General features: G+C 38.1%; 1 protein-coding gene across 3 annotated transcripts in view; it reads right to left on the bottom strand.

The window, feature by feature from the left end:
* dcc (DCC netrin 1 receptor) overlaps window positions 1-15,196 on the bottom strand; it is a 209,266-nt gene extending 194,070 nt beyond the window's left edge. For 2 of the 3 annotated variants that reach the window (XM_061293406.1, XM_061293404.1), the window contains exon 1: window positions 14,460-15,196. In XM_061293406.1, coding sequence (XP_061149390.1) covers window positions 14,460-14,577 — 118 coding nt within the window. In that variant the 5' untranslated portion in view covers window positions 14,578-15,196. The remainder of the gene's footprint in view (window positions 1-14,459) is intronic. The other variant, XM_061293405.1, reaches the window with a different exon arrangement.
* Between the last annotated feature and the right edge of the window lie 2,005 nt (window positions 15,197-17,201).

Here is a 17,201-nt window from a genome sequence, read left to right as displayed (position 1 = left end):
ACTATTGGTTTAAATATAGGGGGTTAAAAAAGGGCAAGTCAGTATACTTTGTTAATAAGAGTGTCCTCTAAAGCAGAGGTCCCCAAACCACCGGGCCACGGACCGGTACGTGGGTCATTTGGTACCGGGCCACACAGAAAAAAAAATCGACAATTAATTAATTCAGGTGAAGACACTCGTCCCGGTCACGTAACATGCTTCCCCAGTCACGCCCTCAAAGCTACGGAGCAGATACTTCATAGTGAGTTTTATTTTTGTGCAGTTTTTATTATAAATGTATTATTAATTTATATATTTATATAAAGGCCTGTCCGTGAAAATATTGTCTGACATGTAACCGGTCCGTGGCGCAAAAAAAGTTTGGGAACTGCTGCAAGGAGGGAAAACTGGTTCATGAAGCAAATTTGAAGCTTCGTTTCCCATCACTGGTTCGAGGCAGGACACACTCTGAATGCAGCAGGCAATCACATTTCAGATGGGTATGTCCGGCTTAGAACTCAAGAACGGAATTCAGAATCGCACCTGGCCAAGGTTGAGCACAACAGAAAAAGCAGCATTGAAATGATGAAATGTGACCAAATATAAGTATATTATTTTGAATTCTATTTAATTATGCAGTTACTGTATATTTTTATAAAGTACAGATTTAATTACTGTATATTCAAATCTTTTTTGGAAAAATGAATGCAAAAGTCATAGTATGTGATTGCAAAAAGACGTTTCTTCCATTTGGCTTCGAGCGTTTGCATAAATGTGAAAGCTGCCAACAATTGGTGTTCCCACTTTACACCAAGAGAACTGTGCTACATTCTGATTCTTGTGTCGCTGTTTTGTTTTTTGTTCGTAGTTCCCACTGAAAAAGTTTCAGGCGAGGCATTTTCAGTCCACCAAACTGATTTGATCATTTGCACATCATAAACGGTGTTGCTGAGTCAGCTCGGTAGTTAGAAGGTGCTTTCTAAAGTTATTTCTCCTATTTATTATTATTGCTGATGTAGCGATGTGAGCTGCCTTACTCACTGCACCACTCTATCTGATTGTTGCAGTGTCATACATTTGATTCCAGAAGCCTGAATCCCAATCAAAAGAATAAAAACATGGGAAAACTTCAAATGTACTCGGGCAATAAACTACTCTACCACTGAGGAACTGGTAAGTAATTTCTAATTTATCATTATTTCAATTGAAGTAAATTATCAAATAGAAAAAAAGTGTAAAAGAAGAATTTGCAACTTCAGACATACTGTATATTACTTCTCTGGTTCTTCTATATCAAACAAATTTGTTTTAGGTTCATTTACCTGACATGTTTCGGCGGAATCTTCCGCCTTCATCAGAGTGACACTCTGATGAAGGCGGAAGATTCCGCCGAAACATGTCAGGTAAATGAACCTAAAACAAATTTGTTTGATATAGAAGAACCAGAGAAGTAATTGAAAAAGAGAAAACAAGATGAACCTAGTACAACATACTGTATATTGCGGTACCAGTTATGATGAAAAATACAAAAAGAATTAAAATTCAATTAACGACATTAACCCCAAAAAAGCAAATAGTTCTACTAGCTCCCCCAGACGTCACCAGCTGCCCGGATTATTTTGACAGCTCATGGTTTTCTTTCTGTCAGTGACATGATTGATGAGACACTGACTCCAAGGTAGTCAGACATAAAAATATGAACCCAAAATAGAAGAGTAGCCTAAAATATAAAAATAAGTTTGGCCTTACTGTTATTTGTATATTAAGTGCTTTTCACCGCTCTGGGTATATTAAGTGCTTTTCATTCCCAGATGACCTCATATATGTATATCTATATCTATATATACATACATATATATTAATTTTTTTTGCCATATATGTGAGTGTACATGGTTGAGCCTGGAAAGTACAGATACCTTCATTATATATAATTCCAATTGGTGCGCCTTTCAACCTTCTCACCTACCCTCACCACATTAATCTGATGATCGATGATTAAGTCATTGTTTTGTTTTTATACGGTACAATACAAAACAGTCCCCCCTCCATTCCCTTTTAGTCACTTTTAAGTGACTTTAAGACCAACATTTATCAAAGTCGTTCGCTTGTAGGCAGACAAAAACTTTATGTGGAATGAGCAATGGCAGCCTATTGAGCCATTTTGTGACCAGATATCGACTTAACTCAGAGAAGGGTTGTTAGACCAACTGATTTAAAAGAGGGTGAGGACTCAACTGTCACATAAAAGTTTTAAATCAATGTACCTCTAATCTGATTACTCTTTTTTTCTGTAACTGCAATGGATTGCTGTTTAAAACGGGCAATTAGTCCCCAAGGCTGCCTGGCAGCAATTGCAAAAACTCTAAGCTAATTGTTTCATCAGCAACGTTTCATCTTGTGTGCTTCACCATGTTTTTCTGGTACACTACTTTCCTATTGAGCATCATTTTGTTGCATCCTAAATTAATTTTGTGTTCCATGTAGTGGTAAAAATCAATTTCTTATGATGACCCTACTAGCATAATGTGAATCTCTCACCTGGTCCGTGTCAACATTACGCCACTACAATTACAAGTAGCAAATTTAGTGTAGCTTAGTGTCGCAAAGCAAGAATATTGTTCCTTATTAATATAAATAGTTGTGTATGAAGAAAGAGTATGATGCATTGAATCTACTCCAACAAGTACCATTTTTCCAAAAGGTTAACTCAATTAAATGTAATGAGGAAAATTTGGTGTGTTGCTTTACTACCCGCCTCTGAAGGTAAATGAAGTTCATTTAACATATACAGGATGAAAATGTGATCATCTTTCTTCACTGTCTCTACCATGCTGGAGAAAAAGATTTCGACAATTCATTTTTTGGTCAAGTCAAGAAAAAAATATTTATATAGTCCTCTATTTTAGAAAAGTCTCAAAGGGCTTCACATATCCCACATTTGACAAATATTAAATATGTCCCTTGAGTTTAATCCCCAGGAGGGCAAAGAATGACTAAAAAATAATAATTAAAAAAAAAACATCAGGGGGGAAAGAATGAGAAACCTTCAAAAGGGGCTGCGAGCGGATGAGGGAATCCCCCTTTCAGGATGACGAGGCCGTAAGATTACTTAGATTCTTTATTAGTATTCTTGTACACAAAAATGTGAATGATGTGTTTCATACTAACTTTCTCTGGACAAAATCTCATGTAGAAGACATCACTTCAGCCGGGAAGAATATGAGGACAAATAATTCATATAAAAGCCTCCAGAGGTTCTAATGGGAGAGAATTAAAGGTGTGGGCAGCGCTTCTCCAGCAGGCAATGCAGGTCTTCCACCATGAATAATGGATGAGTGTCAGAGCCAAGTCGCTGATGTTAAATATAGACGGCCGAGAGCACAAAACATAAATGAAACGTTAATACTAAGAGCTTAGCAAAATTATCTTTCTGGAAATTACTCACAGGCATTTGTTATTGTGCCCTCCCCCCATTCATTCAAGCACAAAAAAAACACAAACAAGATGATTAATTAAAATATACTTGGCTCCAAATGTTACCTGTTTTATGGATTGTATGCTTTTGCTTTAATCTCATTTCGTTTGAGATAATTACAATTTCAGTAAGACAAGTTTTGGAAACTTCATTTTGGACCAAAACGCTGAATATGGAAGCTCAAATGAAAGGCAAGATTTTTTGATTATTCAGCATAACTGGAGACCTTTGTATGGGGTTACTTTTTCAATGCAGGCACTTGTACAGACACCAGAATGAATGGTGTAATATTTTTTAAGGGAAAAATGTATTGGTTGGTGACAAATAGTATGATAATTATCGTACTTTCCGCACCATAAGGCGCTTCGGGTTAAAAGGCGCAAACTCAATTGCGGGGTCTATTTTTTATTTAATCCACATTATAGGGCCCATGCATGCCATGATTTACGGTAAACAAAAGAACGTCACGGGAGTAAGACAGTGAGTTTGGTTGTACTTTATTCTATTGTTTAACCATGGACTCTACTGTACTCACATTATTGTTAATCGATATTCATACGCAAATCCGTCCAAGTCCTCAACTTCCATCCATCCATCCATTTTCTGAACCGCCTAGTCCCCACGGGAGTCGCGGGCGCGCTGGAGCATATCCCAGCCGTCATCGGGCAGTAGGCGGGGGACACCCTGAACCGGTTGCCAGCAAATCGCAGGGCGCACAGAGACAAACAACCATCCGCACTCGCACTCATACCTAGGGACAATTTGGAGTCTTCAATCGGCTTACCAAGCATGTTTTTGGGATGTTGGAGAAATGGATGCCCGGAGAAAACCCACGCGGGCCCGGGGAGAACATGCAAACTCCACACAGGGAGGGCCGGAGGTGAAATCGAACCCGCACCCTCCTAACTGTGAGGCAGACGTGTTAACCGGTGCGCCACCGAGCCGCCGTCCTCAACTTCTGTATCCAAATTAAACATTTGCGCAAGTTCATGCCAAGTTTCCTCTCGTCATTGTCTTGTCGTTGTCACGTTGCTCTTCTGGCTTTCCAGAAAGCTCTAATTGTGTCTCGTAAGCATGTCTCTTTGTCTATGCCATTTTAGAGGGTCCTAATGCTGTTTTTTTTGCACAAACGATAGTATTTATTTATCAATGGCAGTGGAGGTACGTACGTGATTGATTTACCGCCCTGATCTACGTAAAATGTAATGTCCTCTGATTGGTTCATCGGGTCTTCATATTACAGCGGTATATTACGGAACACAGATTTCGGAATTTGATGCACAAAAAAGGCCCAGCTTATTAAAAGGCGCACCTTCTTGTTTTGAAAAAATAAAGGCTTTTAAGTGCACCTTATGGTGTGGAAAATACGGTACTGTTTGTTAATCTTTGGTAAGTATTTGAGCACTTTTCCTTTGGATTTCACAGACTGAGCGTTTGGCTTTGGAGCAGTTGCCAGTTTGTCGTGTTTAGTTAAGTGTGTATACACATTGAGGACTACATTGAGTCGTGTTTTTGATGTAATTCCTTGTTTAAAAAAAACAAGAGCATTCAAGTTTTTCCTCATGAGTTTGAAGGGTGAAGGTTGCAGGTGTGGAAAAAGTGGAGAAATGCTGTTATTTTGAGGCTATATTACTGATACGTGGGCTGAATTGTTGAGCAGGAGTTTTTTTTAGCAGCAAAATAAAAATAAAACAAAAAGAAAAATTACTGGTTGAGTGAGTACATGAAAGATGTTTAGAATTTAAAAGTAAAATGCCACCAAATAGGAGCAAATTGGATGCAGTTTTACTATTTTAAGTTTAACTACATTTCTTTGCAGTTCAAACAACTTTCGAACATTTGAACCGTTATATCTGGCATGGGTATATTAGTGCACCGCAGCAGACCTGAATTGGATATTCTCCTCTTGAGTTGATCTCTGCTGCATCATTTGTCAGGAGACCTCATTTCAGGCAGAATCAAAGGAGTTAACTCTGTCCCTGTGTTTTGACTGTTCCTTTGGCTTTTTTTTTTTTTTTTTGAGTCTTTTTGTGATATTTTTTTCTGAAACCTTGGCATGCAGGAGAAAAGGGATGTGAGAACAGAAGAAACGTTCCCATTCCCGTTGACTTGATAGCAGCGTGTCCCAGGCAGAATTGCGATAGAACACCCTTTGCCTGGTAGAAAATTAAATGTGTGAAGATGTGCATGCATTACCCCTATTCTTTAAGGGAGTATTGTGTTTTGTGTACTGTGCTTTTAACATAATAACCAGTGATGGGCATTCTGTCCCAGGGACGGAACGAACCGCCGAGCCTGTCTTGCAATCCACCCAAAAGGTACACCAAAGTGGTTAAGAAATCTGACTTTGTTGTTGTATGTCACAAGACCACATGGCTAAGTAAGGTTAAGATCAAAATTCCGGTTTTTGAAACATTCACAAGAAACCATGCCTGAACGACAGGGCTACGCGTGCTTTTAAATACTCCCATTGAAACCGTGACCAAAAATGACGTCATGATATACAGTAATCCCTCGTTTATCGCGGATAATTGGTTTCAAAAACCACCCACGACAAGTGAAATCTGCGAAGTATGGTCACCAACAAGAAATACTGGGCAGGCTAACGAGTCAGCGGAAAGATGCTAATTCGCGATCGTGCTAACACGCGAAAACGGACTTCTAAAGGAATGCAAACGAACATTTGGAGCAATACTACATTGTCCTAAAGGTTAGACACATATTTCCTCAATTTAGAAGTTTTATTTTGACTTTTAAATGTTTGTTTTTTTTATTTAGAAACAAAACGCGAAGAAGCGAGGGATCACTGTATATCAGTTTCCTTTTATTTATGATCGGAATAACGATTGACCATCATGACAAAAGCAATGACGAAACCGCTTTTAAAATAAGTGGACAGAAAGACGGATAATTGTATTATGAATAAGGCCGGCGTGACAATGACGGAAGGGTGCCGAGGTTGAGATCGAAGGAAGGATTGGCAAAACTTTGACGTATACTATGTTCACTGTAAATTACATTTATGCTTAAAAAAACAACACACACCTATCAGTTTGTATGATTTGTCTTACTACACTCTTTTTGCTATAAGTTGACAACTGACTAATGAAGGAAGCTGTGCTGCATTCATAAGCACACGCAGTCAAATTAAATGACAGTCTGTCTACCAGCAGAGTGAGGTACTGAATTAAACTCAGCTGAGCATCAGCTACTATGTCATTTTCACTTTACCATATTATTAATCTCTCGCTTCTGGTGCTGATTACATACACGGTCTTTTTTATTTGGCCCAGCAATCAACCTCCCAGACCTCAGTGGCACATACGTCATTTGTTACAGCAGCAGCCCACTGTGGGCCCTGAACAGCAGCTCACACGGTGCGTAAAGACTTTCAAATCTTTCTCTCCAAGCCACACATCAACTGTGTCCATGGATAGCTGGCTGGGAATGGAAATATGCATCTGTAAGTTTTAAAAGCCTGCAGTGTCTCCAATGGCTCATCCTTGACTTTATTATTCACGCCGGCCCTTAATGAAAATGTTTTACAGCATGGGACTTTTAGCTTTAAAATGATTCTTGATTAAATTTTACTCCTGATGCTTCACAGTTTGATGTTTTTGTAGCAGTGTCTGCATTTGTCTGAGTTCAGAGGACACCCTTAATTAAGTATTCCTGCACGCTAAATTGGAATTATTACAGCTCTTTTCTGTTCCGAAATTAAAAGGAGACACAAAATGGATTAGGTGCATTAAGTAATGTTCAGGGTTTTCTTGAAGGTCTTAAAAAAAGAAACAGTCACCAAAGAGCAACAAACACAAATGGAATACTTAGTGTTTAAACACAGCTAAAGTGTCCTATAGAAAGCCTCGAGAAAATGATAAAAATTGTAATTGCATTCTTTTGTTTTTTATTTAAACGTCAGTCACTTACAGTCAATTTGCAGGAGTTTGTTTAAATACATATGATATATGAATAACTCATATTCAAAAACTTTATAAAATATTTTTAGAAATATTTATATAATATATAAAACAAAAACGTTTTCAAAATTATTTCACACGATAATAAAAAAGCACTACTTCATCCCTTCTAATGTAACACTTTGCCTCCAAAGTAGTATTTTTATCTTTAAAGTGATTAAGACAGAGTACAGGCTGTAATGGGTCCCATGAATACATTCATTTCATTGCACTCTAATTTAAAATGTGATCTGAAAAACACGATTTCTTGAACCTGTATTGGAAAAATCATGAACGAGTATTTTTAGAATCGCTTATTCCATCAATTATTAGATGGAATAATAATAATGTTGTTTAAAAGTGTATTACAAGACCATTATATCCATTTACTCTTTTTTGTATTGTTTAGATAATGGAAAAAATAACAATTAGAGAATATTACGCTAAAATTATTAATGTTGTACTCAGCAAACTGATTCAGTTACTGGTGCGATTATTGTTTTCTAAAGTAATAGCAAGACGTTTGGAAGTGTTTTGAAATTGAAAAAATGGTAATTAGTTTTTATCATGAATGACTACAAAAATCTTTGAATAATTACTGTTGAGAGGGTGACGAAAGAGGATTTTGACAATTATAATGTAAAAGAAAATGCCCGTAAACAATTACCCGATTATTAAACTAGTTGTTGATTTGGTAATCGATTACTTGTGGAATAATCGATTAATTTTGACAGCTCTACTAATCATCATGCACTCTCAGTAACTCTTGACTTGGGATGAGAACGTCTTTGCCAGTTTGGGGTGATTTGACTTATTTGCGCGTCCTCTTAAGTACACTCAAACAATGAGTGAGTAGATGAGAAAAGAACATTAGAACATTCATGTGAGCATTGCTGCGTTGACATTGTGCACGTCTTCTCCATCCGATAAACCCACCCGTGCATATGGATAACACACAAGGCAACAGTGCGCACATTACCATTTAGACAGGATGACACCTTCCCCAAGTGCTATCTGTTGTCAGTGGCATGTAACAACCACTGACAAAGTACCAAACTTCTGAGTATCCATCTTCAACTACACTTTTAATTGTGTAAAAGCTCCAAGGCGTCATCAACACAGCACAGAAGATCGTTGGCTGCCCTTTCCCCACACTGGAAGACCTACACAAAACCCGCTGTCTCAAAAAAACAGAACATCCTGAAGGACACTTCCCACCCCTTTTCCCTTTTTGAACTGTTGCCATCAGGCAGACGCTACAGATCAATTAAATCAAGGACTAGCAGATTCACCAACAGTCTATGGAGCACCTATAGAAGGACACCAGCAGTCTTTGTGTGATGCTGTACCTCCTGAGCACCCTTAGGAATTAGAGTCTCTGCTGGGCCATTTTTAGCAGCTCAGAGGTGTTCACGCTCCAGGTGAAGTCCCCCTCAATGTGGACTCCCAGGAAGCGGAAGGAGACCCCGTTGATGATAAGTGGTGGAATGTCAGTTTTTTTTCCCCCTAAAATCAACTAAATCTAGGGTTTTAGCCGTGTTAAGCAGGTGATTGTTCTCTCCGCACCACTCTGATAGCTGCACCACTTCGTCCCTGTAGGCAGACTCATCCCCCTTTGAGATGAGCCCCACCATGGTGGTGTCCGCAAACTTCACAAGTGTAGGCACTTTTAATTCCGTTGTACATGTGACAATGACAATAAATTCTATTCTATTCTATTCTATTCTATTCTATTCTATTCTATTCTATTCTATTCTATTCTATTCTATTCTATTCTATTCTATTCTATTCTATTCTATTCTATTCTATTCTACTACAACAACAATGAGTCATAAAGTCTACAAAGATAATGTTGCTTCTTTCATGCTTTAAGCACTGGTGTAAGAAGAACATTTAATAGTCAGTACAACATGTTATAGTCGAGTCAACACATCTACCTCTGGGGTTTCTACATCTAAAACACACCATAAAAGAAATCAAACTCCCACAAGTTCTGGTTGTCTGAGGTTATTGTTTCAAGTCAAGACAATTTAAGTTACTTTGCACGTGCAAACAACCAAATTGAATTTAGAGACCCTGTGGCATTCATTGTACGGGTAATTAACTTGGAATAATTTTCTATTTGCAGTATTAAAAACATAAAATAGGCCCAAGTGTCTGCCCTAGTCTTCATAGTAGGTGAAAAAAAAAAATGAATAATCAATTTGGTCTGAGCCTCCGACATGTTAAATAGGAACCTTTCTCTCTTTTTCCTTGTCTTTGATTTTTTTTTTTTTTTTTGCTGTTGTGGCTCAGACCTACTCTGAGACACTAAATACGGTTGTAAAGATAATTACAAATTAAAACTTTAATCACCATTTGGGATTGCTAATGTCTTAAACATGCACATTAGAGGTCAATATATACTATTCATAAGTTTACAATGTGTTTAAACTGTGTGTTTCAGCCATTTGGAAGGGTAATTCTTATTCATTTATTCAGTAAAATCTGGGCATGTTCAGTTGAGAACAAATCTGATATAATGATTCCATGTTTCTCAGTAACAGTATTTTCTCATTATTACGTGATATGCTTGAGGTTTATGAAAATTGTTGTGATGTCTGCAGTGTTAAAATACACATCAGTAATATGTTACAAAGTCATCTAAATGGAGCATTCCAGGCCCCGTTTTTGTAACCAGTGCACGTTAAGTGCAAAGCTCAGTCTGTGTTTTCTTTTGGTATTTTCTTAAACTAGAAGAGCAGGTAAATGAGGGCGTATGCGCCGTTGTGGGTAGGAGCCAACCAAAACAGCTCCACTCATTCCCTTTACAATCCGTGCGGTTGAGGCGTAGATGGTCCTTAACATTGGCTGAAGCACAAACCTGTGAAAAGTGCGTTAATACACAAGATCTCCTCTTGCCGGCGATGTGGTTGACCACGCCAATTGGATACAACCTTCCAATCGTACATGCGGGACTCTACCCTTGACACTCAAACCCACCCGTCTATGGTTGTGCTATCTGGTGAAGCAGGCGCTATTAAAATGTATTTATTTATTAGTGATCAGTTGTTGAATGAATTTATTTCTACAATGATTCAGTATTTGTGTGTGTGTGTGTGTGTGTGTTGTGTGTTAGGGTTAATTGTGAAGGTGACGCTAAAGATATGCTCTTTGCTCCGCTGAGTTCACAATCCTCTCGTCAAGTTTAATGATGAATTAGGAAGGCTAAGCTCACTGAACGTGCACTAAGAACAAATGCTGACCAAGGAGATACTTTGTCCAACTCCCACACTGGATTAAAAAATGTCCCTCAGCTGAAAGGATATTTCTAGCATTTCATTTTAGCATTTATACTTTAGCATTTCCTCATACAGAGGGACTGTTGATTCTGTTCAGCATGCAATTTAATTTTGCACGTTATTCAAGTAGAGGATGGAAGGATGTAGTACAAGTAAAAGACATCACAGCCAGAAGAGAAACAGTCGGCTTACACAAGTAGTGTATACAACAAGAAGGACGGGCATTGAGCAGATGCATAAACATGAATTCGTACGTGTGCTCTACATACATACATACATAAGTCATTCCCATGATACCATTTGTACAATCATCCCATCAGTCATTTTTGTGTGGGACACATACGTGCATGTGCTTTTTATTCTTCAAGGGTGAATGGCAATAAAAGTGCAAAACAAGAGACTGCCTGTGTATTATTTGAGGTAAATTGAGGAGGATGGAGTTCGGCTTTGCGCATCAGAGATGATCTGATTGTCCTCTTTCGGCTCCCAACACCACTGTGGTAGCAGACTGAAATTAAGCTTTGGTTTGAAAACAGTTCTTCACTATTAGACAAAACGTTAAGTGTACACCTATTGAACCATTTCCCATCAAACTAGAAACACTGGGTTTGGTTTGTTTGGGTTTATTTGCTAAGTGAAACAAAATGCTGGTAAAGTATCTGTCGCCCAAATAGTTTCATGACATTTTATTGGTGTAATTTTTCTAAATTTGCCGAGTCCTAATGTTATTAGTCAATGAGGGAGTGTTCAATTGAATGCAGGTCACCTTTCCCCCCAACTACTGGATGCTGGATGTGGTTGCTTTAACATCACATAATTGCAGCGTGATGAATGAATTTAACGAATGAGAATATTCAATATCAATTTGGGGATTATTTATTTATTTATTTATTTATTTATTTATTTATTCATTCATTCATTCATTCATTCATTCATTCATTCATTCATTCATTCATTCATTCATTCGTTTTTGGGGTTTTTTATTTATTATTGAACATTGATTTCCCAATTAAGCCTGTGGTATTTGTATTCAGACTTCCTCACAGATTATGTAAAGAAATGGACACCAGAGATATGTACTATGAATATTTCTCATGATTGTATGATATAGACTCAGACTGACACTGAAACAAATCTATCCAATAAAGTTGAATTGTGCTTCCTTAAACAAATTTAAATGAAAAGCCGTCTAAATGATTGTTCCAAAAAAAAACATTGATAAGCAAAATTGACAATTTTGTAGGTCGAATTCCAAATAAATTGTAATAAATTGTAAATTGTAAGGCTAAATATGATTAAACAGGGTGAATCCAAAAGTCTATACAAGCAGTCAAACTTCAATGATGAAGCTACAAGTAGCATTCAGAACAAAAACAAACAGCGCTTTGGGAACAAATGTACACAATACATCTGTATTGCTGCACAAATGAGCACACGTGCAACTGACTGAGATGTGATTTGTTGACGCCCCTGACAAGGATTTGTTACTGGAAGCAAGGTGTGAATAGGAAATGAAATGCCTGGGAATGGCTGTGGAGGATATATCATACATTAGTGAATACTCCTGCTGGGTTCAGGACGGATCAAAAATTGACACCTGGACAGGCACCAGAATGATGGAATGCTCCACATGAAGAAACTGGAATAATCCCAATACCCCCATTTCCCCTTGTTGATCTCTGTCTGTCGTCAATCAACATATTGAACCATCAATTGATTCTGTTGCTGTCTCATCTTTGTATGACTGACACATTCACCTTCCTCCCATGGCAACATTACAGGCCAAATATAATAGTGTGAATGTATGCATGAGGCATTTGAATATTTTGAAAGTAGAAAGGTGCCAAATGAACGCAGCCTGTTTATCATTCCTCCTCTGGTTACAGATTCCTGAATGTACCCTGACAACCATGACAAATTTGCAGAGCATATAAAATCACAAAATACCAATGTAAACAAAGCATTGTGATGCGACTAGGTATGCCTGTCCAGCCCTATAAATCATCGCAAACAGACACACAAGAATGTGTGTGTCAGCAAGAGACATGAGCAATTCTTATCTTTACTGTACGTTTGCTAAATACAGTGGATCCCCGCTATTCTCGGGAGATGGGGGCTGAGCGAGGAGGTCTCGAATAGCTTTGTGGTTTATCGTTGTGAACTGCCTGGGGAAAACTGACATGACCACGTTATGTGATCACCAAAGTAGCTTCCATACTGAAAAGCTATTTGACGTTTAAAACAAGTTACAACCACATTAATGAGAAATGTAGTTAAAGTAGTAACACTGCTACTTGCAATTTTGCTAATCCACAACACTGCATTTCAACTTGTCTCTGGTGCACAGCATGTGTGAGAACACATTATGAATGAGGGAGAATGTGCGTCCAAGGATGTAGAGGCCATTCAGATAAGTGCAGGCAGGCTACATATGCAGCAGAGGATTTCACAGTCGAGCTGCAGAAGGAACATCACCCCAGGTACACACACACTGACACAGACAAGTGCGGCAACAGGGTGTGTGTGTGTTTCGGGGGGGGGGTCTACACTTTCCAACCACCAATTAGCTTATTCAAAGTGCTTGGACATAATTTATCGACAGTAGAAGACTCTCAAAGCTGCACTCTCATCCATTTGTTTAACACCCCATATTATTAGGAACAAGCACATACTGAGTGATGAGTTTAATGTGCATAATCAAGAAAAATATAAACTAAATGCACTCTGATTATTATAAGAACAGTGCAGGATATTAACTTTTTTTTATGTAATTTGTAAAAAGGCTAGAATTTTGGTGATTTGGTATCATATGATTTAAAAAAAATCAAGCCTACTGAACTGCACCTGTTCTTATTAAAATTAATCCTAAACCTGTCTTTTTCAAAAACTCTTTCAAAGTATGTTTTATTGTCAATTTCTTCACATGTCAAGACACACAAAGAGATCGAAATTACGTTCCCACTATCCCACAGTGACAAGACATACACAATATACATACAAGTAAACAACACAAAAAGTAAAAACAAGAAGGCACAAACAATGAATAAATAAGACTGATGAATAAATAATAAATAAACAAATAACATAACAAATAAGAGGAGCAAAAATGTCCAACTTAAATTGAAAACTATCCAGAGTATAACTACCTGCAACAGAAAAGAAAACGTTTCAAAGAGCCATTACAAAACAATAAGCATCATGTGTTTAAGCATAATGTTTATAAATGTAGTGATTTTCAGTGTTTCAAAAACAGAACCAAACCCACTAAGCCAGACTCAGCAAATGGGGGTATGATGACAGGTGGGGGTGACCAACAGAAAAAATAGCATGCAAGATGTGCAATACCATCCTAATTCACAGATAGGTCAATACAAATAAAGGAAACAAGGTTCCAAAAAGACAATTCTGGTGAAAGCTGTGTGAAGATTTGTTCCCGAATAAATTTCTAACATGCACTTAAATGTGATTAAACCCCTTGAAGACTAAAAATAGCCTCAAATTGATGATGCTGCACCCTCTGCTGAATCCAATCAAAGCCATGCAAACGGTCAGGATAAGGTCCAATAGAATGTCCCTAAAATTAGTGAGACACTGCAGACTTACTCTGGTCTGGTCTAACAGACTCAAACCAAAAAGTCAGAACCAGATGCCCTCAAGATTATAACATTGCCAACAGCAAGATACCACATACCTTTAGATTGCCGTTTTGTTTGGAGCAATCACTGTCTGACGCATTTATTTATTTATTTGATTATTTTTACTCACCATGCGCAGAGTTGTGAACAGCTAAGAGACAGCAGCAGATCAACAGCAGGTTGAGTCCTCCTGTCCTCCTCAGCACCTCGCTAACATCTCCATAACATCCTAAAAAAAACAGTTCCATGGTGTCCCGATCCAGTCCCGATGAGCCCCAATGAATAGCAGGGACCCCCAACCTCAAATTCCGCAATGTTGAAAATTCTCTATGGGATCTAATTGCCACTTTAAAATTTAAAAAAATGTGCAACGGGAGCCACAGGATGTTGGGTTAGGCGGATGAAGAGGAGGAAAAAGAACCTCTCGTCTCCTCAAAAATTAACCCACACAGGTTGGGCTAGGGCTCCCCAAAAAGAAAATGTGAATTCCAAACAGATGTGCAAGATAGTTAATTTCCTCTCTATTGAAGAAGAAAATAAGTTCCAGAAACTATGACGGCAGAGTCTCCATCACTCCTTGCACGACGCGGCGGTGGGTTCCCAGTTGAGTGCGGTGGAAAAGGGGTTCAAATCCACGGTGCCTTCACGGAGGTCTGCTCCGTCTGCCGAGGAGAACGGAGAGAGACGCGTAACGCGTGGAGTGGAGTGAGAGAGTCGGACATCTCTCTCTCTCTCTCTCTCTCTCTCTCTCTCTCTCTCTCTCTCTCTCTCTCTCTCTCTCTCTCTCTCTCTCTCTCTCTCTCTCCAAAAGAGGGGCGGGGGATACCTAGAGCCCGTACTCAACCATTGATCTAACGTGGGTGGAGGTAAAGCCTGGAGTTGTAGCACAGAACAAGCCCTACGGAGCGCAGCAGCAAGAGCCCATGTGTAGAGGGCACAGCAGCAGGGAGAGATTATCTGAACTCTCCTGCCCTCTCTGGTCACAGCGGGAATTTAAACACTTCTCAGACAGCCGATGTGAGTGAGAGTCGTACTGCATAGAAAAATCCCCGATTTCTAACATGACTTTGAATTGACAACGCATGAAGGACATGCAAAATGTAAGCGTTCTAACAAACGGCACATTCTTTCTCACTGACTTTCCCTAAAATGAACCAAAACACACCAGAATAAAAAATGCATACACTATTTTGAAAAAAAAAAAATGTCTAGGGTTCCCAAACTCACAATCTGCAAGTTATTTGAGGCCCACTGCATGATACTTTGCAGCCTTGCTTAACCTCAAAGTTTAATTGGTAATGCAACCACCGCTTTTGTCATTGCACTCAAGTCATTGCCCTGGGAGGTTTGCGGGGTTTTTTTTTTTTTTTACCACTACCATAGGTGAGGCTCATGACAGTTTTGGGTGAAATTTGGAAGTGACAGCAAGTCCAAGAAAAACACAGTAATGAATGTTTGTTTGGTTTTGTTTCAGTTTTTCAAGACTCGATTGATTGATTGATTGATTGATTGATTGATTGATTGATTGATTGATTGATTGATTGATTGATTGATTGATTGATTGATTGATTGATTGATTGATTGATTGATTGATTGATTGATTGATTGATTGATTGAACTTTATTCATCCCACACCGGGGAAATTCACTTGTCACAGCAGCGCATATGGGTGCAAGAATAATACGAGTGCAAGAATAAAACAGCTTGACTCAACCAGAGGATCAAAGCACCACTTATAAATATCATACTAGTGCTGTCAAGCAATTAAAGTATTTAATCATGAATAATCACTTATAATATATATATATATATATATATATATATTTATATATGTTTTATATATTGAAAATAGAAAATATGGGAAATATAAAAAAAAATACAACATGCATATGAGATGTAAACAAGGACTCAGCCTATAGTGCAACAAACCATTTTTAATGTTTGTTTTGAGCTTAACAGCAGTATAACATGAACATAGCACTTGCCAAGATGCTTTGTGTGTTGTGACATGTGGAGAGATTGACAATAAAGCTGACTTTGACTTTGACTTTGACTTTGACTTTTATTTCTAAAACAGATGAAATCTGTACTTAGCAAGCCTAGAATAGTTTCACCAGTATGGCGTGCTTGATGTTTATTTCCAGTTCCGCAAGATCCAGTGAGGTGTCTTTGTTAAACTGCGGCAACAGTACATGAAAAAAGCAAAAATCTTATTATGCCTTAATCGCACAATTAAAATAATTAGTGGCATTAAAAGGGAGTTGAATTAATTGCGTCAATAATCCGTTAAACTGAGACACTAATAGATACATACATATACATTTATATAAAAATATATATATTTCATATTTACACACACACACACACACGTAATGTATGAATATAGTAGTATATATTTATAGTAGTAAGTAGGTTTGTGCGTGCGTGTTTGTTTTGTACAGTTGTTGATCAGTTAGTCCTTAAGCCTCCTTCATGCGTAAAGTACCCTTAAACAAGGTTTGTTGTGATTTGGCGCAATATAAACAAAATTGAATGGAAATGAGCTGAACAGCACATTCACTGTATGATCAGTTGAATCACATTATTACTGTATGATCATAACACAAGAAATAGTGCTCACTGTCGGTGATAATAATAAATGTTGTGAGTAAATGGTTACTTCAACGTCAGATCCTTCAGAAAGGACACCATCCACACCTCCCTTAAATTAAGTGCCTTTCCTCAATAAACATTAGGAAACACTGCGTTAGATGATGTTCTGGCCATAATTCAAAGATTATGTCAGCATGTTAGTGCCTCACCCTTTATCTAACATTGCCTGTGTTGCAGAATTTCTTTATCCAGGGGAACAAATACCTTTGGGACAAAGGAT

This window comes from Syngnathus typhle, linkage group LG12 (assembly GCF_033458585.1).
Source record: "Syngnathus typhle isolate RoL2023-S1 ecotype Sweden linkage group LG12, RoL_Styp_1.0, whole genome shotgun sequence".
NCBI classification, from domain to species: Eukaryota; Metazoa; Chordata; class Actinopteri; order Syngnathiformes; family Syngnathidae; genus Syngnathus; species Syngnathus typhle.
Note: the sequence above shows the minus strand (reverse complement) of the source record. Positions and strands in the feature narration are given on the sequence as shown.